Source organism: Cucumis melo, chromosome 8 (assembly GCF_025177605.1).
Source record: "Cucumis melo cultivar AY chromosome 8, USDA_Cmelo_AY_1.0, whole genome shotgun sequence".
Taxonomy (NCBI): domain Eukaryota; kingdom Viridiplantae; phylum Streptophyta; class Magnoliopsida; order Cucurbitales; family Cucurbitaceae; genus Cucumis; species Cucumis melo.
In genome coordinates, this window is record NC_066864.1 from 5,619,249 (window position 1) to 5,646,265 (window position 27,017).

Below are 27,017 nucleotides of genomic sequence, written 5' to 3' on the forward strand. Positions count from 1 at the left end.
ACTAATCTGGCCCACACTTGCGATGTCTAAATTCGCAAATCAAATGTTTGGAATGACTATGTTAAATTATAGAATAGTCAAAATGATATTCAATGAAAGAGAAAATAAGAGTGATGAATACCACCTTAGTTTATATTTAATTGTAGGAGGCAGCCTATTATAATTATAAAAATACTTGAGTAATTGGTCAAAGCATTTGAATATTGGGTTGGCTAAGAAGGTGAATATAATTATAGGGTTCTATGATTCATAAAATTTAATGTATAACATGAGGGATGGGTTTCCACAAACTAGTTGGAGTCAATATACCCTTATACACACAAGGCCAACAAAGCCAATAATTTTTAGATAAGCAAGCTCACTTCATAACTTCAACTTGCAAAAACATATTTTTAAAAGATTTTGGCAATTAACATGGTAGTTATTTTTAGAGGCTAAAAGCTTAATCCTTTTAATATAGATAAAGAAAACCAACTTTGTTTTCCCAAATAAAATATCATTAACTTATATACATACACATACACTATTTTCTTAAAAATAAAAAATACAAAACGAACAATGATTCGACTCATAATTTTTGAAATAGTAAACACAAAAGAGAAACATTTTACGGTTGTCATATGTTTCAATGTTGTACACAAAGATTCGATTAGTAACACTTAAAAATACAAGAAAACCGACCAAAAATTGAAACCTACAAAATTAGGTGAACATAACAAACATTGGTTATATACCAAAACATAAAGCCAAAGCCAAAGCCGAGAAGATTAAGTGAATTGAATCAAAAGGCATCAGAGAGGCAGTGGAAAAAGAAGACATCAACTCATAGTTAATTCAACTTTTAAAATAAAGTATGGGGCGATGGATGTGTGTATGTTGGGGGGTAGTAGGTGTGTGCTCCTTCTTTTCATTATTTGATTAATACTAACACTATTATTTATCACCCACAAAACTCTTAAGTTTCAACTTCCCACATCTCTATAATTGATTACGACAACAGACAGATTTGAATCAATTATGGGTTTTTAACATCTAACATATGCCCTTTTGTAACAGTTTAGTTTAACTTTTTGACAATTTTGTTAGCATATTTCTTAAGTAAGTGGTTCAACTCTTAACCAAAAACAAGTTTTTAAGTTTTTTTTTTTCAATTTTAAATATCAAATTTTGGAATTTGAAGGTGGAATTAGGTATTCATAGGCTTTGTTTTTTTAAAAGAACAAACCAATTAATTACGAAATAGCACCTTTAACTTTTAATCTTATAAATATGCATATCATGGCAAAAAAAATTACAAAAAAATGAACCTAAATTTTGAAAAACAATGCCAGAATGCCGCACTTTTATGTAAAATTTCGAATTAAACCATTACCTAATCCACAGATTTCTAAACGTTTCAAACGAAAATGTGCACCACATAAGAACTGATACACAAGATTAAAAATATAATGTAATCTTCTAGAACTAAACAATCAAGAAAAATTTAGGTTCAAATCTTAAGAATGAAAACGCTATTTTACACTTATTATTGTTGTTGTGTAATACTCTAAACCGTGAATGAATGTTCTTGAGGGCATAGACGAAAAGCTTATCACACCCTTCAACTGAATTGGTTTCTCTAAATGTCAGGAGTGCATGATGGGACTTTCACTCTAACTACATATAGATTAGGAATGGGGCTTCTGTGTGTGACATTGTTCTTCCAATTTCTCTAAAAGATGATTTTATGATAATTTATATATTTTTTTCAACAAGTTTGTACCATAGGTGATTCAATTTACATATTGACGAGACACGTATTGCTCTAGATCCGAAAAATATGAAACAAGAAGCGTTCTGTTAAAATATCTCTTTCGTTAGTCTAATCATGTGAGATATATTTTGGAAGTAGCTGTATGTTCTGGAAGTCCGATTTTGTCAAAGTTACAACATTGAAAGAAGAAAACTCCCCCGACATTAAGCCACCATAATGGTCAAACACAATAATGAAAAATCAACCTACCTACCCAAAAATTATTTAAACTAAAAGGAAGAAGAAAACCAACAGTTTTTACCTATGCCAATTGCCAACATGACACCTAATCAACTGACGTGGAAATTTCCGTTGTGTAAACCGTTGAGCTTGTAGGTTAGTTCTCTCTTCTACTTTCACACTCAATTGTTTGCTAAAACATAAATCATATGGAGATAAAAATGAGAGTTCATAGATGGAACATACACACACGAATATATAAGAAACAAGAGAATGCAGAAAAAATATATAGAACTCCAAAAAAGTAATTGATATGAATTTCCTCATTAGAAGTTAGGAGTGACTACATTTGTTGTACTCAAAAGAAAAGGAAAACTCATACTTACATATTTCTATATATATAATTACTTGGAAGGTAATGTTTTAAATTTAAAATAAAACAAATAATAGAAGGGATACCCAGACTTAACTTTTAAACAAAGAAAGAGAAATATTAAATGTACTACCTAAAGATAAAAACCAAGAATATGGTAACATAACTTAGTAGTAATTAACAAACAACAACTCGTTAGAAACTTTGAGTTTTGACGATAACAAGGATGATTCTTTTTATAACAAACCACTTTAAAAGGACGATAAATAACTTTCTGCTCAAAAGAAAAAACAGAACAAAAAGGGGTAAAAGGACATTAATTAATCACAAACACCATATTTATACCATTTAATTACGACTAACTGCTAACCTTAGTAGTTAAGAAATTGGTCGGTGACAAATAATTTAATCCTGATAGGGTTAACAGAACACCCATCAACATTTACATTTAACTGAATATGGATTGGACAGATTTACTTCTTACAGACACAATTACATTCAGCGAGTTCTTTTTTAAAAACTCAAACTTGGTTAAATTTAATTTAACAAAGCTACTCGAACGTACATACATACATACATATCTATCTATGTATATATATCCACTACTATAATGATTTAACATAATTTAATGTTAATAAAATCCAAACCAGCGAATGGTAATAAATAGTAATAAACCAACCAATCAGCATGTATCTAAATTTTAATTTTTCTAGACCAACTATTTTGCACCAACTAATATATATTTCTAGGAATATTTCACAATTCAATAGTTTATGACCTACTTGAAAACCTAATTGGGAAATATTAACAAACAAAAAGAGAGACCACCAGAGATTATATTATCTCTAATCTTAAAGCCGACACTGTTTATCTGACCAAACTCAATCATATAATGTTTGATAACTCAACAATAAATTGGTTTATTAAAGGAATTCATTAGAGAATCATATTCTATCTACAAACCTTTTTTTCCCCACAAATATAATTTTACATCAATTTATTAATTAGAAATATCTAGCTCTCACACCAAAATAAACTAAATAATAGAAAGAAGTGATCCACTTTTCTTTCAATACATTGAATCAATTTAAACTTATTTAATGGCATTGGTTTTTTTTTTTTTTTTTTTTTAAAAAAATTAATTCAACGGAATTCACAGTTGAATATATAATCAAAACTAAATTAAAGGACCACCGGCGCACAAGGGAAAAAATTGAACCCAATTCAAGTAATAAAAAAAATTCAATTTTCAACCAAATTAAACATAATAATAGGGTAAGAAATATGTACCAAGCTAAACAATGAACTATCCATACCAAAAACTACAAATCTGAGCATGGAGTATAGTAAATAAAGCAAATACTACACTTGGTTAAAGCAAAAGATCAGGGGTCATTTTCAAACTAATAGAAAATAGCAACATTTCAGTGAAGATAAGACTCTATAAGTACCTATTAGTGACATATCAAATAAAATCTAAAATTTTGTAAAAATGATATGGTAAACACTCATATTTCTAAGTTTCTTTCATTAAAAACTCCAAGTTAAAAAAAAAGAAAAAATTCTCGGAATGATTTTTCTATGCAGAAATAGAAGAAATACGCCAATCCCACATAAAAAAGAATGGGAACATCATAAATCACTGAGTTTCATGTTTATTCAAGTTGGATAAAAATTTAATTTCAGTTTAATTTAACAAAATCGAAGCATAAAAGCTAAAACTATTTCAATACAGCTAGAACCAAATCGAGGATCTATGACATACAACTATGTTAAAAGACCACAAATATTTGTAGCTCAAATTTTCCAAAAAGAAAAAATTACACACACAAAACTCGAACATCCTAGAACTATATATTTTATAGGGATGCTACCTATGCTGCCTATTAAGAAATTGAATTTGGAAAGAAACTCTTCTTTCTAATTTGAAACTAAGATCCAACGGATAGAAGTCTACATAGTTGCTATAAAATAATTATCTTGTTATTTTCTTGGGTTGAATTGGATTTATCAGAATAATATAGAAAAGTCTTACTTGATATGTAAGACACAGACCTGCAAACAGTAATAATGATATACGGTCATTAAACCAACATATTTCTAAACCATGAAAACATATTCTTGAATAAGCTATTCGACCAAATAAGAAACTGTTTTTTTCCCTTTTTCTTTAAAAAAAAAAAAAAAGAAACAATGTACCCAACCCAATAGACTCCATTCACTCTCGTTACTTACCAGTTACTTTGAAAAATTTCCCAAGAAAGGCGGAGCACAACAAACTGTTTTAGAGTTGACGCTAGAACAGAAAAAAAAAAAAAAAAAAGCAAAGTTTTAGTAGTTATAGTACAAAGTAATCAGTGAGATTGAAAACGTTAAGAAATGGTCAAATTCAGAGAAGTAATGGTAAACAGGTAAAGAGTAAAAATAAAGAAGATAGGCCTAGGATTTAGGCATAGAGAGAAAGTGGGGTGGACCAAATAAAGCTACTATAATGAAGAGAGAGAGAGAGAGAAAAAAAGGGTCAAAACCCACAGTGTGTGTAATGGTAAGGTGTATGTGTGTTGTACAAATTGGCGTGCAGTGTTAGCTATCCACCAAATGACCCAAAAGTTAGGGTCTGATATAAATGGTAAAGAGTGGAGACGTAGCAAAGTCTTCTGTTTAAGGGGATGAGTGGAGTTGCAGAAACATAAAGACAGCCACAGCCACAGCAACAGCCAGCCTTGATGTAGAAAGAGAGAGAATCTGACGATTCAGACATATGTGGGCCATCCATCCCTTCACTTTAACCTCTTAAAAAAAACTCTTTCTCTCTCTTTCTCTGCCTCTGGGTTATTCTTGTTTTCTTTTTTGTTTTTGGCTAATCCTTTAATTTAAAGGTATTTTGATTGTTAGGGAGAGATTTGAAAGATCAAGTGGAGGGAGATCTGGAAGCCAAGTTGAGAGTGTGTGTGTGTATGTGTAGACTCAAAAAACCAAGTTAAGTTGGTTTTTTGTCTCTAATCGTTTTCACTTTCTTGCTGTCTTGCATATTTGAACAACATTTATTAGGGGAGTGGTTTAGGGTTTTCAGAAAGTACCCAGAAAGGCAATTATTAGAAACAGGACCAAAGCTGCAGGCTGTGGGAGATGACTAACATGACCTTGTCGGTTGTTGTTCTACTGGACTAATAAGCCATCACTTTTATTCTCCAAAATTCACACCTGCGCCTTCCGATCTTTGGGTTTTGGGTGGGTGTTAGGAAACACAACAAACCCTTTTTTTTCTTTCTTTCCATCTTTCTCATAAAACCCTCTTTCTTTACCCTATTTGCTACTTTTCCTGCTGCTGCTGGCTATATCTCTTACTGCATATTTCTTCATTTTTCAGTCCCCAAAATTAATCAAGGTAAGATTTTGATTGCAGAAGCTGGTAGGGTCCCTCTCCCATCTATCTCTTTCTCCCCTTCTCTCTCTATTTGAATTTCAAAGATTTATGGTGTCATAGATGTTGAAAATTTATCTTCTTTTGTCTTTCCGTCCCCATTAATCCATTTATTTCCTGTTTCCCAACAGTTTGTAGCACTTTGGGGAGTGATGGAGGACGGAAGAAAACACCACGAATTACCAAACGAATCTGGGAGTTTAATTAGCTATTCTACTACTAGCTAATTAAGATCATGATCAAAAGAGAGGTTAGGTTTGTTAATTTAAGGAAGATCCAAATGAACGTCGAAGATAATGATGTGGTGAAGTTTTAGTTATTGGTAAACAGAAAAGTAATACAGCTAAGATCGATTACCTTTTGGGGGAGATCAGATATAATGGAGACGAGAAGTGAAGATGAGGAAATAGGAACTCCTAATTCACCTTTGTGCTATAATAATCCATCGTCAAATAGGGAATCTTTAATCAAACTGCCTAATTTGGATCACCCATTTCTCACAGCTGCTGATAGAAGAAGAGATCACACAGTACCCCAACTTCACTTCTCTACTCATCAGAAATCGACTCTCCATCATATACACAAACAACACACAAGAGACCATCCTGAAGCAACCCCAGATCCTCCAATCCAGTCGTCCATTCCTGCCTCTCCGTCATCTGCTGCTACTCCGACTCCGCTGGCAATTGCTAGCACCAGCAGCAGATTGATCTCAAGAACGCCATCATTTGCAGGGGCAACAGACAACACTATTCGTTCATCGGTAATCCGATACCGAGAATGTTTGAAGAACCACGCAGCAAGTACTGGTGGCCATGTTCTTGATGGCTGCGGCGAGTTCATGCCAAATGGAGAAGATGGAACGACTGAGGCCATGAAATGTGCAGCTTGTGAATGCCATCGGAACTTTCACCGGAAAGAAATGAAAGATGATCCACCCTTGCAGCAAGCTTTACCCACTGGTTTCTTCGTCTCCAACTCCATCAGAAACAATGGCCATCGCACTGATAGAACACCAGTTGTTCCAGTGTCCCGTCACCATCAATTACCAGCGGTTCCAATTTCTTCAATGATGATGGCATTTGGAGGAAGCAATGGAGCTCCCGATGAGTCTTCGAGTGAGGATCTGAACATGTATCACCCCTCTAATAATGGAGCCCGGGACCTGTTCGGTCAGCAGACACAACTAATAAAGAAACGATTTAGGACAAAGTTCACGCAAGGACAGAAGGACAAGATGGAAGAATTTGCTGAAAAATTGGGGTGGAAAATTCAGAAACATGATGAACTGGAAGTGCAGCAGTTTTGCGCTGAGGTGGGGGTAAGGAGACAAGTTTTCAAGGTTTGGATGCACAACAACAAACAAGGCATGAAGAAGAAACAAATGTAAGAATGTACAAGTTTTACTTCAAACCCATTTCGTTAATAATATATGTATCCATGATTGACTAAGTTCTAAGAACATAGATTTTACCCAGTAATTAGAGTAAAGTCCTAATTAGGCATTGGAAGACTGAGAGAGGTAATATTCGGTTCTTGAATCAATATATCTCCCATACCAATTTGTCATGTTACTTCCACTTCTAACCTGAATGATTTAAGCATTAATACAACGATGAAAAGCAACCTTGAAGTAAGTTTGACTCCCCTCCCCAAATCAAAGCCAAGTAAACTGTTACTGGAGAACTTAGTGGGGTAGAAATTGTTGGATGCACGGCTATCTCAATATTACAATTCTACCGTACAATTCTTTTTTATGTGGCTTGAATGCTTAGATTGAAGAAGTTATCTTTTGCTTCACACTGTAAGAATGTGAGAAGTGAAAAACCCTCTAGAACCTACAATTCAAGAAGCACTAACAAAGTCTCTAATTCATATAAATTACCATGTAAAATGTAGTCTCACATAATTTCAAATTTTATCTGACAATTGCCTACGGAAACTGGAAAAAAAGGACGAATATGACATTTCAACACTGGAGTTATAATTTAAATTTTCAGTAATTTAGGTGGGAGGTACGTCTGGGCTTTAAATTATGGATTCGTATAATGAAATTTCAGAAATCAAATATGTTTAATCTATAAATTTGGTTTTCCAGGACTTCAAATTTATTCCTTTGAAGCTACAAAATTTGTTAATTTATAGTTTTCTCTTCATAATAATATGTGGGTGGGAGAATTGAAGTTCACTATAGTTGAGCTGTATAGAAAACAAACCTACATTTGGTAACTTCAACAATTTACAACCCTATCAATCAAATTACACTCAAAATTTCTGCAACTCATCAACAAAAATTACACGAATGTCAACTTTTTTCCAGGACATTCAAATTTTTTTAGTTAAAATCGATAGTAACAAAAGCTTACACTCCATGGCCAATATCATTGTGGATTAGGTACGCAAAATACCAACACCACGTCTAAAACTTCAGCATCGTAGAAATACATTTCATAGCAACTTGACTATGGAGCTTTGGGAATTGAATTATCTGTATGGTAACTTGGCTCTGTCCGTGAGAGAGAAGGGGTCATGTGTGAAATTTCTGGCTTTAGTTAGTAGGTGAGCCCAGACAGGCAGGCAAAGTAGGAGCGTAGACAGTTAACATTGATAAGAAAGAAGCTCTTAAATTTTTGTCCAGTTCTGAATACAAGAATATATTTTGGTGGAAAATTGTGGAAAAAGATATGTTCTTCAATCCTTAATGTTCCATGCAATAAAAGGCTACAGTTCCCTCACATGTCTTATACTGGGAATGTTCTGAAACCAGTGTCTTTTACGTAAAGTATCATTCAAACGAATAGTATTAATTATTTGATATTAAGAACAGTGATAATCCAACCCAGAGGAATATGTTCTTGACCAAGATGTTAAAAACCCCCAACGCCCAACACATATATCATATATGGTTGAACTCGGAAAAAAATAATAATAAATAATGATTATAATAGCATATATAAAAAAATCAATCAGATAACAAATTCATCGGGAATTAAAATGAAGAATTAATTACCTTTTCTAATTACATCAATGAATTTTACTCTAAGATCACGATCTTGAAACGAATAGCTTTTGAATGTCCTCCACTCATGGCGTTTCTCTCATTTTAGTACTCGCTGCAGAAACAAAGAGAAATGTTCTCCATGCTATATTAATGGGGACAAAGAAGAGTTTTGCAATCCCAAAATAACCAACATTACATAACTTAAACTTCTAAATCCTCACTAATGTTTTTTCACTCTATTTAAATCGTTGATCTTCCCGATCAAAGTGAAAGATGTGGAAATTTTCAACTGGGTAATAGCTGTTGCATAGCTCGTTTCCCTTGATCTCAGACTTATTCATTTAATCAAATTTAATGTTTCAGACTAAACATGTACAAATAATAATGGGAAAGAAAGCTTACTTGAAACATGAAGTCAGCGCATACATCTAAAACCTGAAAATCACCATAAACCCACGGTCTCCACAGCGTCTCTCCCAATCTATTTCCAATTCAAACTCCCGCTCATAATCTAGATCACAAGCCACTTGAATGCTTTTTTTCTTTTTTTTGGCGGGGATGGTTCTTTTTCAATACTATTATCAGCATGATAAGCATGAAAACAAGCTTGGGAGAGTTCGAGAAGTTTGGGGTTTGGCTTCAAAAAAAAAAACAAAGAGAGAAAGATGCTTCAACTTTACCATGCGGCAGCACATTCTGACAGGCAACCATAATGCATCTTCAGCTTTATTAGAAGTCATTCTGACCTCTTTGAGGGTATACTTCTTTGAATTTTAATGTCTTTTCGAAAGAAGTTAACACCGAACTGCGGCTGCGGCAGCGATTCAACCTTTTTCTAGACGCGGTGACAGAAATTTCAGCTTTATCCACCATACCGTTTAACGCGCCCCCTCTAATCTGCTTTCGAATCCATCCGAAAGCGACAAAAGTAAAAAGATAAATATCCCCAACGGGCAGCACAAAATCAACAATTAAAGTTATTAAAAAAATCTACTCTAACTAAAAGAAATAATCTCCATTTTCTTGTAATAGTTATAGACATTTTCCGCGGCAAAAATCAATCATATCGTTAATAATTACTTCCACAACTAATCTAAAAATTTTATTGATGAAGGAAGTAATAACCGCTTTCTAATCTTTCTCTATATAACTTCGAAGAAACGTAAACAAGAACAATATGGGAGTGATAAAGTGAATAATGCCCAAATCAAGAACCCCCCCTCCCCTCCCAATTTTGATATCTTAAACCCTAATTATCCCCAAAAGATCATTATTAATTTCCAACTACATTTAATTCATCAATCCATAAATTATATAATATCACTTCGTAATTAGCCAGTGACGCTGCCTATTTTGTGCGGTGAAATGAAATAAAATAGTTCCTAATATGCATGGATCGAAGCCTTGAACAATACAAGTGACTTCCACACATCAGCTATGGTTTCGCGCTAAAACGCATTGCATTAATTAATAACGATCTTCTTTGAGCCACATGCACAAATCGACGAGCGCCTTTTTCCTTTCGAAGCCAAAAAAGGCTCGAGAATTCAAGCACTATAAAGTACACAAAAAAAACTTCCGATCTATACAAGAATCATAATGCGGTTACCTTTATACAGAAACTAGCGAAGGAAATTCCTGAGAATAGATGAAGAAATACCTCGAAGAACTTCGCAAGGAGCTTGATTAGAGAAAAATTCTCACGTTTCTCTCTGAGATCCATCGTGCATGGCCGTCGTCTGCATGTTTCCGAGTCGGCCATTTTCCTGTTCGTCTAACGTCTGCAACAGCGACAGGTTTCTCTCGCCGTTTCGCCACCGGCCGCTCATGAGGACGGTGCGCATAATCGTAGCTTGCATTGCTAGTAGAAAAAATCTCACGAAGTAAAAGCGGGATTTTGGAAAGACGTAGAATTTTAAAGCATAAACAATATCCCGTCATCCGCGTTTCGGCGTTTGCATTTTCCGTTCGAGAGAGAGAGAGAGAGAAAATAGAAAGTGAAAGGCAGTTTCAAACTGAGAGGAAACAACGTGGCAAATATTTGAAACCACGGAAGGCGGGGACTGGACCAAGTGGTTGACACGTGTCGCAGCACACGTCATCAAGCTTCCACCCCTCCACCGCCACAGCTGGTTACTACACGATAGCAACGGCGGTCCATTACCCAAAACTTATCTAAGAAGTTAAAAGGTGAATTGGCTCCGCCGTTGATTTTAGTTGTAACCGTCAAGTCATCGAAACGGCGTACCGTCGACAATTTGTTCCGACATTACGTAAAATATTATTATCCTTGTTCAGTAGTTTGGATAAAAATATCATTTTGTTCCATATGCGAGGTGAAAGAAGGTTGTAATTAAATTCGTGTTAAATGTTTGGGTTGAAAAGAGATGGTGAAAAGCTGAAAGTGATGGTAAATAAGAGTCGATGATGCTATTTATTTGGTAGCTTCGATGATTCAAATTCAATGGATAAATTGAGGATCTTTATTGTCGAAAAACAATTATAAAACGAATCTAACTTCAATAGGCCTTGGGCCGGAAGCCCATTGGGCCAAATTCCCAAGTTAGTGTTTTTAACCCATAAACAAAGTGTATAGTGAATGAATATTTCTAAGGTTTGTATGCAGAGAAAATAATGGGTTTACAAATAGGGTGAAAGTTTCAATAAACAAAACTCCATCTTCCATGAAAGAGAAGTTGCAGTAAACAAATTCCTCGTCTAAGCTGGGTGACCACCTTCAGCAGCTAGCTTTAATCTTTGGTGATGCTCAGTTACCTTATAATCAACAATTTCTTTTAACAATGTGGAGTCCAAAACACAGTCTGGCCGGCCATAAACGGCTGCCTGGACGCTGGCCATGAGCTTTGCTATCTCACGACCGGAGAATCCTTCGGTTTTTCGAGCTGCTTCTTGGAGCACGTCATCAGTTATGTCTCTTATGATTATTTGTTGGGGGCTTTTCTTCAATGAGAACACATGCTTGGATGTGGCCTCGTTTTGATTGCTTAGGTACTTATTTAGATAAAGCTTTAGCAGTTTGAAGCGTTCTTCCTCACCAGGAAGTGGGAACTCGATTACTTCATCCATTCGGTCGGTCACGGCACTGTCGAGATCACCTGGTCTGTTTGTTGCAAGTACAAGAACTATGTCTCTTGACTGATCACCAGTTCGGAACAGCAATGCGTTTAGAGCACTTCTCTGAGCTTCACTCATCCGTGTACTATTTCGCCTGCATTAGTAAAATGGTCACTTGAAGATGATTCGTTTATTAATACGCCATGAAAGGCATACCCTGACATTTCACCTAAATACTGTACTACTTTCGTGCTAATCCTAGGTTAAGAGAATTTGGTAAGACCTCAAAAGAAGAGCTCAACTGAATAATAGGATTAGAGTAACTTTTAAATGCTGGTTTTTCCTATTTGTTATGGCAGTGTGGGTAGAGATGGGGGACGACTTACTCGCAGAGAAATGCATCTGCCTCGTCGATGAAAAGCAGTAAGCCTTTCCTTGAATTTTTAGCCCAGTCAAATATTTGGTGTATTTTTGTCACAGCTTGTGGGCCCAAAGGTGCAACATCTCCTCCTGTCATCATGGCATAATCCAAACCCTGTGGAAACAAAAGGAATCAGAGAGACCAATATGATAGTAATCCGGAACCAACTACTTCCTATCATTTCATGGCGGGAAGAGTGTTTGAACTAAAGCTGCTGTGCTGAATGATATCATATGATGACTTAAAAACTATCTAGGAGAAACATATTTAGATACTTTCTATCCAGACAGTAATCGTTAAGAAGTCAACAAAACTATTCAAAGTATCCTTTCACAGAACATGAAAGAAATAAATTGCCTACAAAAAAGGAAATAAGACAATGGATAACATCTTACTGATTTTCGAGCTATCTCTTTTGCAACCATGGTTTTACCGGTACCAGGAGGTCCATAAAATAGCATATTACGGAAGGGTGCCTCATGAGCTTTGGTGTTTGCAGTAGCTCTAGCAAGTTGTTCGATTCTCCTTTTAAGTGAAGGGTGGAGGACAACATTCCCAAGATTATTTTTATTTTCAGCAAGGCCTGCATCCCCAGCTCCTGTCGAAAATGCAACAGCTTTGTTCTTTACCCAGGGTATTATCTTGGAACCTGGAAATCTTGCAACAGAGGATTCTCTAATGAGTGACGGCTGTCCCAATAACCTATTAACATAACCCCAGATAACTCGGGCACCTTCCCTGAAAAATCAGGTGGGAAAAAGGGAGAATGATTAGGTAGCAGCTTAAGCTTAAAATTGAGAACTAAAGACTAAAAATCACTGATTTGTAAGTGGATGGTGATAGATGCGCAAATGGTTCCTATCTTGCAGGACCACGCTGACTTTTTTCACTTTCACACCTTCCTTTAGTGAATGAAGGGATGAAGAAACTTTGTCAAGTCATTAGCAGATCAATACTAGGTGAAGGTTTTTCAAGGTGAAGAAACTAAAGATTAAATTAAAGCAAGTATTCTTAGATTTACCTAACTGCAAGGTCTAACGTGTAATAGGTTCATGTCTTATATAAAAAATTTAACGACTTCATGAAACTATCACCTGGTAGTGTAAACTCCCGCAGCTAATGCAGTAGCTCCACCAACAGCCAAAACCAACTTACTGCGATCAGTCAGTAAAATCCTTACACCCCCTGTACAATTAAATCAGAAGTAAATATCTTGTGTGTCAACCACAGCCAAATATGAGACCAAACTAATGCAGGGAATGGACGCTAATCAATTACTTGCTAGTTGCTACTGTGCCTCCCAAAGTTCCTTGATGTTCAAATACAAAAACTTTGAGATATTCGGAAACATGGAAGATAATCCTAACTATCTAGAATGTAGAAATGGGAAATAAACATTCAGAACCCTAACAAATGGAGCCTCTCACATCTTCTAAATTAGGACACAGTAGCCTAATCAGCATAATGAAACCAGCACTCCAGTACAATGACATGAACACATCACATGCTTCTCGATTAAAACAAATCCTACCTTCAATATGACTAAATGTCGTGTTAATTGCAGCAAGCCATTTTTCTTTCTCGCCACTAATTCGTTCCATCAGCATTCTACGGTTATGGTCTTCAGTCAACTTTGCTTCATGTGCACGACCCTCAGCTTCTGCCATAGCCTTCACTCTTATAGTTTCCCGCTCAATTTCAGCTTTCTCTTTCTCAGTCTGGCGTTGTTGTGCCTGTATCTGCTCCTCCGTTACTTGTCTTGCTTGTTCTTTCCTTAACGATGATTGTTCTTGCATTCCAACTAACTCAACATTATGCCGCCTTTGTGCTTCGTGATCAGTCTGCAAAGAATAATAAGATATCAATAAGAAAGGAAAATGCAACATGCATAACCAAACTCTTTCATTATTAACCAGCATGCATTTTTCAACGCATCCTTAATCTGGAGAACAAATTATAACCAAGCCACCTGCATTCTCTTTCTGGCCAGCTCATCTTCATAGCGCAGCATCTGTGCCTTTGCCTGTGCTTGTTGTTGGATAAGATTTCTTTGTTCTTCAGCCAATTTCCGTTGTCTCTCCTGCGAAGAATGACAACTAGAAATAAGTCCCATACATGAATATATATATATAGACACCAGGGGATTACTAGTTCAAGTAGCTTATTATTAGTAAACCATAATAGGTTTAGAGACTGGAAAATCAAATCAAAAGAGCAACCCACACTTCCTTGTGCCAAGATGAAAGGCTAAAAAAATTCTAGAAACATTACGTGGTAACAACATAGATAAAAACCTACTATATCAGCTTGAGATTGAATGACTTCGTAATGGGCCTTTTCAGCGGCCAATTCAGCAAGACGCGCTTGTTCCTGCTTTTTCATCAGCTCAAAAACCTAACCCAGAAAGAACATAGTTAAAAGCAATGAACTTGAATCATTCAACAGAGGAAAACAAAATTACATTCAACACTCCCGTTCAGAACAACAAAACCATCACCTCAGTTGCCCATTCCGTTCTTCAATTACTCTCCCAAAAAAGCAACCAGAACATGAAATAAACTATTAAACAAAAAAAGAAACAACACCTGTTTAGCATTGGGAGAACTATTGATTTCTCGGAGAGCTTTAGCACCTCTTTCCAATGCTTCAGCATCAAATCCAGACTTACTCGGCTCCTCAACAGTGGGTTTAGCGTCTGATTTATCATCAGAAGACTTATCCTCCTGAGAAGCTTGAGAAGAAGAGAAAGGTGAAAAACGAAATGGAGAGTCGGCATAGGCGTGGTTGGCGATCGTGGGCAAGGACGCAGCAGCCGCAGCCATAGCCACGCAGGCGGATAATCTAGAAACAGCCATAACTTGAGGAAATTAGAAGCTCTGAAAATTTGAGCTACATAAACTACTGATAATGAAACCGCTCCAATGGCGGGATAAGAGTAGAGAAGTCTTCTTGATCAAGCAAGAACATGGAAATCGGAAGGTTTCTATGTCTGGTGCCGATGTATAAACCTCCGTGTTCCTGCAGTTGTAAAATCATAGGGTTTAAGAGAGAAAGGGCCACAAAAAAGAAGGCCCAAAATGAGTTTTGAAGGATGCGTGGAACTTCAATAAAATAACAGTTTTATCCCTAATAATGAGTTTTATTAAGGGGCATTTTAAAAAACATAACAAAGTCGCTGACTTATAACAATGGCGAAAATAGGAAAAACTTAAAAATGTATCACGTAAAATACAAAAAAATGTCCTGTCAAAGGCGCATAATATATTTACGATCGCTTACATGTGACCACAATTTATTTTTTCAATTCTATCATTTTGTTAAGTTTAATTATCGTTTAGATTTCTCTAAACCATAATTTATTCTTTATTTACACGATCATTTACTTTTTTTTATAGCTTACATTTGGCTACTCCATGATTTTTCAAGATTTTTTATATTAATTTTTTAGATTTTGTTATTTTGTATACAATTGTTTAAGTTTGATTACCCAAATTTAAACGACCTGAAAAAAAGAAAAAGAAGAAAGACGAAAAAAAGAGAAATAGGAGGAAAAGATCAAGAAAAAAGAAAATGGAAATAAATCGCAACAAAAAAATGACAAAAAGAAAAAAATGATAGAAAAAAAATCGCACCAAAAAAAATGGAAGAAATAGCAAAAGAAATAAGATGAAAGAAATCACGAGTAAAAGAAGAAAGATGGAAAGACAAACATGCAATATTTAAAAAATGGTTAACTTTATCCTTCAAAATTTTGTTATATATCGTAAATATTTTAATTTATTTTATTATATTTAAAAATATACTTTCAAATATTTCTAGCCTAATTATTTCTTTTCATATCGTGTATTTTTTAAAAAATAATAAATTAATAAATCGGTTAAGTTTATGATAATGAATCATAAATTTTGTTTGTATTTAATAAAATCGATGAATTTTAAAAAATATTAAATATTTTAAGAATTAGGTTTAAATTTTTCTGCCTCTTTAGAAAAAGAGATATTAAACTTTTAATTAAAAAATGTTCAATTCATGTAATAGAATATTTAACTTTTACCAAAATAAGCATAATTTAACCAAATAGTAGTTTTGTTACCCTTCCAAGTTAAAAAATTGATTTCTCACACTACATATAGTTGAAACGAATAATTTTTATTTTATTTTTAATCTATTGAAATTATCGACTAGAAAGTGTTTAGTCTAATTAAGATATTTCAACTTAATCCATTTTCATTGGTCAAATATTTAAGCTGAGACAACGCAAATGGTAACATTGCATGACAATTCGTTTGACATGTAGAGTTTTTTAATATTCTTTTTCATGTTAAACAAAACAATAATTAAAAAGGATAGTAAATAGATGTTCCAGAAATGATCTTGACATTAAAAAGACGAAAAAATGTAAAATGTTACAATAATTTCGTACATATCAAAAGCCAGCTATGCTTCGATCTCTTTCTTTATAAACGGTAACTGAGTAAGAATTGAATTGACATGCAGATGTTTTGAATCTTCCTTTTCATGTTAAACTAAATAATAATTAAAGAAAAAAAGGAAAGAGATGTCCCAGAAATGATATTGGCACTAAATGATGAAAAAGGTAATTTATTTCCAATAATTATCAAAAGCCAGCTATGCTTCAAATTCTCTCTTTATTAAGTTATATGGTAATGGATGATTATCTACCTTGATTCTAAAAATACATGTATGCAGTACTTGTTGATATTCTATTTGAGTCTTGAGACATAAGTTTAAAGAGGAGAGAACTATGAACCAATACCAAGGGATAAACTTTCGGGTTTTATAATATACTTTTGTTCCATACTTCTGTAATTAGAATTTTACAAGTTACAACTAAAATATATTCAGTAGATTTATCTTCATGAATGTACTATCAACCTCAACACCAGATGTATGGTTGTCTAAAAAAAATAAAGTTTGAGGCAGTGACACAATGTTATGATAAATTAGAGAACTTTCGAGTAGTGAATGACTATAGAACAACATGGATTGATATAGATGAAGAAGTGAAGTTTCCATTAACAAGGAGATGGTGAAAATATAAAACAATCTCAGATCAACAGATGTGAGAAACGCATACATCAAGTTCAGCTCCATAACCCTGGACTGTGGAATGGCTGTGCAATGCTTTACCTTCCAGTTGAAAAGGCTTCAAAGTAAAGAGACGGAGTTTTGTAAGAAACAATCAAGTTCATGGGCTGAACTCTTTTAACTTTCTGAATCACTGAGAATTGGATGTATTACTATTCACAGGCTGGTTTGGTGTCAAAGCTGCTTAAGCAGATCGCAAAGGCTTGGAAAGCAGAGAGCGGGTAGCGATAATCCATCGTGAAGATGTCCTTTCCAATTTTTCCAAACTGCAATATTATCTTCTCTTGTTCTTCAACTGACACATCAAGGGCCGGATCGACATCGGCCACGAGTTGGAAATTTTTTACAGAAGCCACTGTCACACGCCCTCTGAAGTTCAAGCACCAGCATTGGAGCTGTTCATGCCATCTGGGAGCCTTGTTCTTGAGAACCAAAGATTCTCCCAATTCTTGAACTGGTGGCTCAGTGATACTTGTGGAACGGAAATCTATGTCTGACTTCTTTCCTTTAGAAGTCGGTAAAGGTGGGTGGTGATGATGGTCATTGAGGCAGGACGAGAATGAGGTTGGTGTCGGTGCATTTCCTCCCTGTTGAATGCAAGATGCAGGGATTGACTGCATGACACAGCGCATTCTTCGTGGTCCTCTAGTTCGTAGAATGTTAAGCTCATAAGAGACTGACCCTATAGAGTAGTTGCAAGCTGACATTGGTGGAGAGACTTGCTTGGCATGAAACCTTCGATTTGATTGATTGCTCTGTCGTCCTGCAGTGAGAACTGGTGGTTGACTATCATACATGGTGAATCTTGAGCCAAAAAAGTTGGACCTGCAAGATATTGTCATATGATAACTTTAAGACATCAACAGGAGGTAATTGGATAAACAATCGTAGTAGATCTACAAGTAAACACGCTTGCCTTAATTTACCCACATAGGTACTGCAAGCCCAAGAAAAATCATCAGCTACCAAAGATATAACAAAATCTGTACCCGTAGCCCTTCTTATTCTCTTGGCTGCTAATAAGAGTTTATCACCTTCATTCTCCGCTGTCAATTCAATGAGATTGTAATTGAGTTAAACCACACATAAAATCATCATACTTCAATAATGGATTAAAAAAATGAAATAGGGAAACCTGGGTGTTTATTTTAGGAGTGATTTTGAAATAGTTAAAATCATTTTTAAAATCATTTTTACATTTTTAAAACAACTCCTAAACATGCTTTTAATATTCAAAATTTTTGATGTTATGAAAACAATCCTATAAAGTGTAGAATTAAATATTAAATTAATTCTAGTAATTAAAAGCATGTTTTAGAGAGATTTCGAATATGATAAAAGTGATTTTAACAACTTTAAAATGTTAAAATTACTCATAAACATGCACTTTTTCTAAACTAGTCAATTTCAGAAATCAGTAATAAATGAAGTCCTAACTCCAAACTATTGAGCAAGCTTATCCAAGGATTTCCCCTACCTAGCTTGTATGTCATCATTTATAACTCAGAACTCAGAAGGATGCATTTATATGATACTAAGCATATTCAGATGTCAACAAGAGGATCAAAGTTGAAAAAATTGATCAGATTTGACATGATACATCATATATAAACAATCTCATGCATCATTAAGGTATGCTAGGAAATAGGAATACAAGTAGGAAACAGGGAACGTCACCTACAAGGCACCAATCCGGAGTATAGAAGATAGGTTGAAGTTGCTCTATGCCTTCTAACATAGCATTGAATTGGAGAGTCTCGAGGTCCCGGCTTTTCGAGAACAACGTCAATGGCATTAAGGCAATAAAAGAGTGAGTTGAAGCACAAACTTCTAGCAGGAATTAAGAGAACAATGAAAGTAAGCCCTCTACCTGTTTAAGCGAAATGGGAAACGTGAGCCTCCCACACTGCTCAGGAGTTTTAACAATTTCCTGTGTAATTTTTCTCCATGACTTGCAAACTGAAGCACAGAAAAGAACAACAGTCCTAGCAGGCCACGACGTTTCACTCTCTTCAACTCTTCGAATTATGTCCAAAAGCAACTCAGGAGGCAAATTTGCCCACTGCCCTTGTTGTATTACTTCAGGTTGAGGAGGCACCTCATCAGGTGCAATATGTGCCCTTGAACGACTTCGCCAATTCCTCCCTTCTCCCCCTCGCTTCGGTCTGATTCTAATCCCATTTTTCATTTCCCTTAGCTCGCGAAAAAAGCTTTTGAATGACATATTTGTTTGGCATATCAATCCTTTCTGTTGAAATTCAATCACACCGCACTCAAATTAAAAAACAAGTAAAGCAGTAAGGACATGGAGACTAATTCAAAAACCAACCAAACAGATCAAGAGCAGATTAAATGGTTTAAGTCATCATATAACATTAAATTGGCAGTATAGGTAAAGAACCATTTTAAGAATATGATATTATATATAGTAGCAGATACTCCGTATCCTTCCCTGCTGAGTAAGAAACCAATAAACTGAGCATCATTCCAATTCTCCTCGTTAAAATATAATAAGTAAAGGCAACAAATATGTCACCAGTAACCACAAAACTAAAATATATGTGTGTATATATATATATATCTCCGCAAGTTGATTAGACTTTCCAATCCGTCTTCAAACAGTACGAAGATTCTCTAATACAAGAATAATCTTACAATATAGAACCCAAAAAATTCCCAGTAAAGATTCTTGAAAAGAACACTCGCCAAAACTAATAAAATTTGGTACGTAACTAACTACTAGACAGCGATGGGGGAACAAAAGCATCAGGAATGTTGAAGGGAAAATCCAAAGAAATCGAAACAGAAAACACAAACAAAATGCAGTTAGAGGGATAAGAGGAATCAACCTATTAATTTTATTTTATTTTTTTCTTTTAAGAAAAAAATTGTACAGATCAAGGGCACAAAGGAGGAAGAACAATCTAAAATCCAACCAAATCAGGAATAAAACTAAGAAAAGCGAGTGGGAAATCAACGCTAGTGCCGGAGTGGAGATTTGGAACAATGAGTGAAGTAGAAGACGGGGATTCCACCGGGGAAAATCAGCAGAACAGGAGATTTGTTTGTTGGGCTTCAGAAATTGATGGATCCTGTTGAGGCTTCTTAATCAATATTCAAACAGTGAGGAGGAAGAAGAAGAAGAAGATTGACGTAAAAAATCATATTGAGAGAGAGCGAATCTAGGGCGTGATCCGTCATATTTACGAGTCTCAAAGGGTACGGCTTTTAGGACACGTGTTACTCACGTTTGGGATTTTCTTATTATTCTCATCATCGTTTTTTTTTTTTATATATATATATATATATATATATATAATTAAAAAAATGCCAAAACAGTCGAAACAAAGTTGGGAAATTATTTTTTCTATTTTTTTTCCTAAACTCTTCGAAGAAGGAGTGTCTATTTTCTCGAAGGATCTCATTTGGATTTTTTTATATTAAATTTTTTATTTTTCTTTTCTGGAAAACCTAAATTTCATATTACGAATTGTTTATTTATATTTTTAAAATGTTATCACTGACTAAACATTGACTACTACATCTCTTCGGGAGAAGACATCGGAGATATTTTAGTTGACTCATTCACGTGTTCATCACGTGACTTATTGGAATTTACGGAATTTAACTAAAAATTTGAGGTTAAATTACACTTTCTTTCTTTTTCTTTTCTTTTTTTTTTTTTTATAGAAACCCCAGACTCTAAACATCAAATAAAAATTATTGTTTTCTTGACTAGGAACAAATTAAGTTAATTTTTTTTATCTTATTTTATATCACCTCATGTTATTTTGATTTTTCAACCTCGTTTTTTTGACTAAAATTCACCCACGACATAAATTAAATTGAAACTTTTAAACCAATCAAAATATCATTCAATTAAAAAGAAACGTTAAGATTCATTATATTGACCCCAACAATGTGGGGAATTTAGATTGTATATTTATTACCTTCATTAGGTTAATATAATATATTAATTAGCAGAATCAAATTATTGGATTAATTTTTTCATTCTAACATTTAACTTTACAAGCTTTGATATCTCGCCCAAAAAGGAGATCCCTACTTAAGTCGGTGTGAGAGGAAGGTTTGAAGTTAGGAAGACCTCCTCTTCTTAGTGTGGTCAGAAGTTCCTCGATTTTCAGTTTTCTTTCATCTCACCGCTTCGGTTCGAACGTCTTTCATTTAGCCCAAAGAGGGGATAGTTATTGCTCTCAGCCTTAGCGTATTATATTACGTTTTTCTAGGTCTTGTTTGTAAGGAAGATACCGCGTAGTGGGGAGGCGAGTGAGCGAGAAAGTAAAAAAGTACTAAGAAAAGCAGACAAAAGGCTAGAAAATCAAGGTGTTGTGAAATAAGTGATTGTTGAAGACTACCATCTTTCATAAAGAAGAAGATCCTATTAGAAAAATATTAGATTTGATCACAATTTCGCAAAGGAGAGAGGTAACAGTAAAATTTTTAAGAAGATTAGTTTTTTTTAATTTTTTTATCATGAATTTCTCAACATCTTATTCATTTATTTTTACTTTTATTTTTAACAATATGTAGTGTTGAAGACTCAGATTCCAAAACATTTAATTATTAGATATCTATTTATTTTCATAATCATAATGTCATCCTCAAGAAGAAAAGAAAAATGGTCCATTTTCAATTGAATGCTATAATGAAAATTGAAAGGAACGAGCACGTCACATGTGATGGCATAGCATCGATAGTGTCATTTTGTTTTCAAATGGAGGATCAACATATACATTATTTTCTATCATTATTTTGAACCATATACATTAATATACATCTTGTCTTCAAACTAAAATTGTTTTAGAATTTTGTCCAAGAAATGCTCAATAATAACGTGTTTGCTATAATTATTATTGTTTTGATCAAAGAAATACGTTTTTGCAATTTAAGGATGTAGGCCATCCTTGTTTTTTTCTTTTTTTAAATTATTTCGTGATTCAAACCTTTAAAAAATAAAAGCTTTGCTAAACTCATTTAATTTTTTTGTTAAATTATTTCATTAAAATATGTAAATATATTTTATGAATGTAGTTTTATTTATACCACTGGTTTTTTTTTTTTCTGAGAGTGACGTGGATAACACTTGGCATAAGGAGTGAACAGTGGTAGAGCTAATGAAGACTAGTGATGAGAAAACCAATCCGATTTGGAGACAGCAAGGATTATAAATACCACCACGTCATACATCTTTATTTGTTGTTTTTCTTTTTTCTATATAAACATCAACTTCATCACACTGTAAAACCAACTAAATGGATAAGCCCAACGAATTTATGATCTTAAAAGTTAAGAGATAACCGTGTTAATGGCGAAATATTTTTGATTTATAATGAAACCGTCGGCCGCAGACTTTCTTGCAACATCCCCTAGTTGTAATTTCTACTATAACTATAGTAAAAATAAAATGGGACTAAAACGTTTCTTGTTTGATTTGGAAGAAGTGTTTTAAATTAAACAAAGTAAACTATGGATGTTCCTTGTTCTATATGAATTACAAAGGTTTGGGACATTCTAAGCCACTTAAAATAATCGATCTCGAACAACCATTCCAAACACATTGATTGTTCATTCCTATAGAACTGAGATATGAAATGACTTTGGTCCATATGACTGCTTTGGTGATCTCTGTCATCGACACTTGCAATGAAGCTAAATAGAGCGAGTGGATCTATAACACCAGCAAGGAAAGTAATTTTGAAGAGAGATGAAAGAAGACACGTCTGTTATAGTTAAGTTATCAAGTAAATATTATTAAATTGGTATATTTGTCTACTCAACAAGACATATTCAATAAGCTCTGTAACTTAAAAACATATATGTGTCTGGAATCTCTATCCTTTTTCTCTTTGTTTTCTTTTTCTTTTTCTGAGATATACATATTATTCCAAACCAATCAACCAAATTGATCAGTTTCAAAAGAAAGGAAAAATCCTGTTGGATTTGTCCCCAAATATAGAACCTTAGTGGGCTAAAGTTAGTGGGAAGAAATGGCCAAAGAAAAAAGATGCAAAGAGAAACAGCTTAGGCAGTGGGTATGAAGAAGGAGACCAAAAATATTAATATTAATATCATCAATAATAATAATAATCCAACCACATAAAACCTCCAATGAATGAAATCAAAAGCAGTTGAAGGCCAGCCCCCAGCACCTTCCAAGTTAACACAACACCCAAAAAAGCATATATAAATCTTTTAATTTTTCATTAAATAGTCTTGATCATACTTTTTAGGAAGCTAATTAATGAATCAAATTCAAACTAATTATTATATTTACTAATAAATAGATTTTGTTTATTAATTATATTTATGTTATTATTGGTAATGGGCAAGTAACAAGTTGGTTGGTCTTTTCAAGGGTCAATTATTATATGCATGCTGAGAAGAAAAATGAATGGATTGGTATATTCCATTGGCACTCCTCACAAAATTAGCCTAGACAAATCAGTAAGCAATGGCCATCTCTTTTTCTTTTCTTTTAGTAGAAATATATCTTAATAAATTGAAAAGACATTAGATTGAGACACACTATAAGATATCTATTTTAATATTAACATAGTTACACAAAAAATCATGTTATATTACACATTTACAGTGAGAATTGGAGAATGCATAAACAACAAAAGAACATCAAATCTTGCCCCCTCTACCAATAATCTTTGCAAGAACAACTCCCATCTCTAAAATGATGGAATCGAACTCTATCACGCATTATAATCTCTCTACAATAGATTTGAGATACGAGCTTTGCTACAGTATGACAATCTCTACAGATTCTAAGATTCTTAACAACCCGAATTGTCGTACCTGGTTTTGTATTGATCAATCCAAAAGCAATAGCTAACTTCTCACTGTGTTGCGCTATTGCAGTCTCTTTATCCTCATTCTCAAGATCAAGCAACAAATCTTTAGTTGCAGGTTCATAACTGTTAAAAGATGAGAATTAACAAAACATAAGATATATATATATATACACGATAACTTATCAGTTATCAGCTTAACTTTTTGGATTTAACGGTGATTTAGAAGTACCCTTCGTCTTGTCGTAGTCTCTCTGCAATCTGTTTCAGTTTCAAATGAATCTGCTCCATCTGTGGATGATCTTGATGTCCAGCAAGGAATTCATGAACAATGCCATTCAAAGTTATTGAACTCTTTCCTGGGGAAATTGGGACTCCCAGATTCTTCATCTTCAACCTCACTACGGCTGCTTCTTTCCATTTACCTTGTGCAGCTAAAATTGTAGCCAACTGAATGTACCGCCCGCTGTGATCTGAATCGACTTCCACCAGGTGAGCTCCGATTTGGCTACCCACCAGAAAATCTCTATGAATCCAACAGGCCTGAACGAGGAGGAAGGAGTGGTAAGCTTATGTAGATTCTCAACTTTTCTCTTTCATTAAAAACATGATTTAGTGCATACAATTTAAGAAGTCGCACAAGTTAATTACATTTTTAATATCTTTTAACTATACTCTTTCGGTTTATGGCTGTTAAATTTGGGTTACGGTAAGCTTATTTTCTAGCATGATACTCATTACTCAGTGAGTGTTCACTAAAATTTAAGAAAATGAGGTCAATTGGATTGATGAAATTTTTTTTAGTTTCTCTTCTAAATTTCTAAGAATAGTCTTTTATGAAGTTGACAGAAATTCAACCTTTTTCTTCTAGATGAAGATTCTTTCTCTCCTATGTGCAAATTCCTAGCAACTCACTAATTTTCCCATGATCTAAAAAAGTAGGCATATAAAATTTCCCCCTACCTTCAGAAAAGCTCCCCATATTACAGCATTAGGTTTCATGGGCATATTCTTGATCAACTCTTTCGCTTCATTCAGCCGCCCAGATCGACCCAAAAGATCAACCATACACCCATAATGCTCAATAGATGGACTCAAGTTATAGAGACATTTCATGCTCTTGAATAACTCCTTTCCTTCTTCAACCAGTCCCCCATAGCTACAAGCCCTTAGAACTGCAGTGAAAGTGATGGAATTTGGCCTTATTCCTTCTCTTCGCATTAGGTCGAACCATTCCAGAGCTTCCATTCCACGCCCATGAATGGCAAAGCCATCAATCATAGCCGTCCAAATACACACATCTTTCTGATCACCCTTCAGTTTCCCAAACACACGCAAGGCTTCTTCCATATCCCCACATTTTACGTACATATTGACAAGAGCACAGCCAATTACTCGATCAACATCGACTCCATTGTTGAGCACATAGAAATGGAGCCATCTTCCTTGATCCAACGCTCCAAGATTCGCACAAGCAGTGAGCAAACACGCAATAGCAACACCATCAAGTTCAAATCCTGCATTCTGCATCTCATAACAAAGACTCAAAGCTTTTACGCTCAGTCCTGCCTCAACAAGCCCCGAAATCAAAGACGTCCACGAAACCACATTTTTCGATGGCATGTCCAAGAAAATCCCATAAGCCGTTTTTACATCCCCAGATTTGATATACCCATCAATCATTATGTTCCAAGAAACAGCATCTCTTTCAGGAATATTATCAAACATTTGGCGTGCATAACGAATCTCACCACACAAAGCATAAACATGAAGCAGAGCATTCAATGCAAAAACATCCGACCCAAATCCCAGTTTGATAACCAGTCCATGAACTTGAAGTGCCTCACCCAAGGCCGACAAATTACGACAAGCTTTAAGCAAGAAAGGGAAGGTATAGGAATTGTGCGGTACCGAGGAAGAAAGCATTTGCTGATACAAGAGAAATGCTAATTCTGGTTCTTTACTGTTAGAATAGGCTCTTATAATGGCGTTCCACATGACAGTGTTAGGACTGGTGATTCCATTGAATACCCTTTGAGCGTAAAGCAAATCGCCGACATGGGGTGAAGTGCAGAGGGTTAGAAATTTTGTAGCTAATTTGGGTTCTGAGAGGATTGCTGTTTTGATCATTTGAGCTTGAATTTGTTTCAATTGCTTCATGTTTGAGCAGTTCTCGAGCAGAGTCCATGTTGATTGTAATGGAGACTCTGCTTTTAGAGTGAACATCAGGATGGTTTCTTATGAACTATCCAAATATTTGGTTGGAGATTCTTAATTGGATCATCATCCACTTTGTCTTGTTTGTGTGTGGCCTACACTTGTTCAACCAAATTTCATTTCGTTTCAAGACACAATTAATACGCTTGAATCAGATTAGGAGATGATTAGAATCATTTTTATATCCTTATTATTGTTATTATTATTTTCTTATTTGTAGGAAATATTTGTAAAGTAATCCGGAAAGTAATTTTTTTATTCCTAACCAATTTCTAAAAACTTTATTACAATTGATATTTCGGCGGAGTAAGTTTACATTCTTCCTTTTATCCTTTCAACTCTACATAACTTCGTTTTTTTTTCTCTCTCCGACCAATTTCTTCAATGCATTTTTCAACAACATTCCACCAAAACATTTATTCTCAACCAACGTTTATCCATAAGCACTGAGTGATCTTGTATCGCCTTCATAATATTTACTGTGCAGTCAAGTACTTGAATCTAAATGAGATCGTTTAATATATACTAGGTGATCTTGCACTTATGATAATATGTAAAATTGGTGCATCAAAGAAGTTACTTGGAGTGAGAAAGAAAACATCTTCAA

General features: G+C 34.6%; 4 protein-coding genes and 2 long non-coding RNA genes across 10 annotated transcripts; 1 reads left to right on the plus strand and 5 right to left on the minus strand.

The window, feature by feature from the left end:
* Window positions 1-1,873: 1,873 nt before the first annotated feature.
* Window positions 1,874-10,895, minus strand: LOC103485053 (uncharacterized). The gene is made up of 4 exons (XR_001761984.2): window positions 10,431-10,895; window positions 9,173-9,667; window positions 8,780-8,882; window positions 1,874-2,165 (listed from the first exon to the last, which is right to left on the minus strand). It is a non-coding gene; the product is annotated as an uncharacterized LOC103485053 (long non-coding RNA).
* On the minus strand, window positions 2,230-4,916 carry LOC127150614 (uncharacterized). Its single transcript, XR_007823149.1, has 2 exons — window positions 4,581-4,916; window positions 2,230-4,400 (listed from the first exon to the last, which is right to left on the minus strand). It is a non-coding gene; the product is annotated as an uncharacterized LOC127150614 (long non-coding RNA).
* LOC103485052 (zinc-finger homeodomain protein 2) lies at window positions 6,149-7,338 on the plus strand. The gene has a single exon (XM_008442494.3). The coding sequence runs from the start codon at window positions 6,149-6,151 to the stop codon at window positions 7,157-7,159; it is 1,011 nt and encodes a 336-aa protein (XP_008440716.1). The 3' UTR covers window positions 7,160-7,338.
* A 340-nt stretch (window positions 10,896-11,235) lies between the features above and the next one.
* On the minus strand, window positions 11,236-15,369 carry LOC103485054 (uncharacterized). The gene is made up of 8 exons (XM_008442500.3): window positions 14,852-15,369; window positions 14,565-14,660; window positions 14,236-14,346; window positions 13,798-14,107; window positions 13,361-13,451; window positions 12,662-13,004; window positions 12,232-12,380; window positions 11,236-11,999 (listed from the first exon to the last, which is right to left on the minus strand). The coding sequence occupies exons 1-8, from the start codon at window positions 15,119-15,121 to the stop codon at window positions 11,489-11,491; spliced, it is 1,881 nt and encodes a 626-aa protein (XP_008440722.2). The 5' UTR covers window positions 15,122-15,369; the 3' UTR covers window positions 11,236-11,488.
* Window positions 15,370-17,253: 1,884 nt separating this feature from the next.
* LOC103485058 (tubby-like F-box protein 5) lies at window positions 17,254-20,593 on the minus strand. 5 transcript variants are annotated; one of them, XM_008442509.3, is made up of 5 exons: window positions 20,411-20,593; window positions 19,246-19,623; window positions 19,057-19,144; window positions 18,292-18,421; window positions 17,254-18,200 (listed from the first exon to the last, which is right to left on the minus strand). In XM_008442509.3, exons 2-5 carry the CDS (start codon window positions 19,597-19,599, stop codon window positions 17,528-17,530), a joined length of 1,245 nt encoding a protein of 414 aa, XP_008440731.2. In that variant the 5' UTR covers window positions 19,600-19,623; window positions 20,411-20,593; the 3' UTR covers window positions 17,254-17,527. The 5 variants fall into 5 exon arrangements, with proteins under 5 accessions (XP_008440731.2, XP_008440728.2, XP_008440729.2 ...); XM_008442506.3 differs by having other exon boundaries at window positions 20,312-20,571; XM_008442507.3 differs by having other exon boundaries at window positions 20,354-20,570.
* A 3,318-nt stretch (window positions 20,594-23,911) lies between these two features.
* LOC103485057 (pentatricopeptide repeat-containing protein At5g66520) lies at window positions 23,912-26,539 on the minus strand. The gene is made up of 3 exons (XM_008442503.3): window positions 25,157-26,539; window positions 24,426-24,736; window positions 23,912-24,319 (listed from the first exon to the last, which is right to left on the minus strand). The coding sequence occupies exons 1-3, from the start codon at window positions 26,417-26,419 to the stop codon at window positions 24,040-24,042; spliced, it is 1,854 nt and encodes a 617-aa protein (XP_008440725.2). The 5' UTR covers window positions 26,420-26,539; the 3' UTR covers window positions 23,912-24,039.
* Window positions 26,540-27,017: the final 478 nt, after the last annotated feature.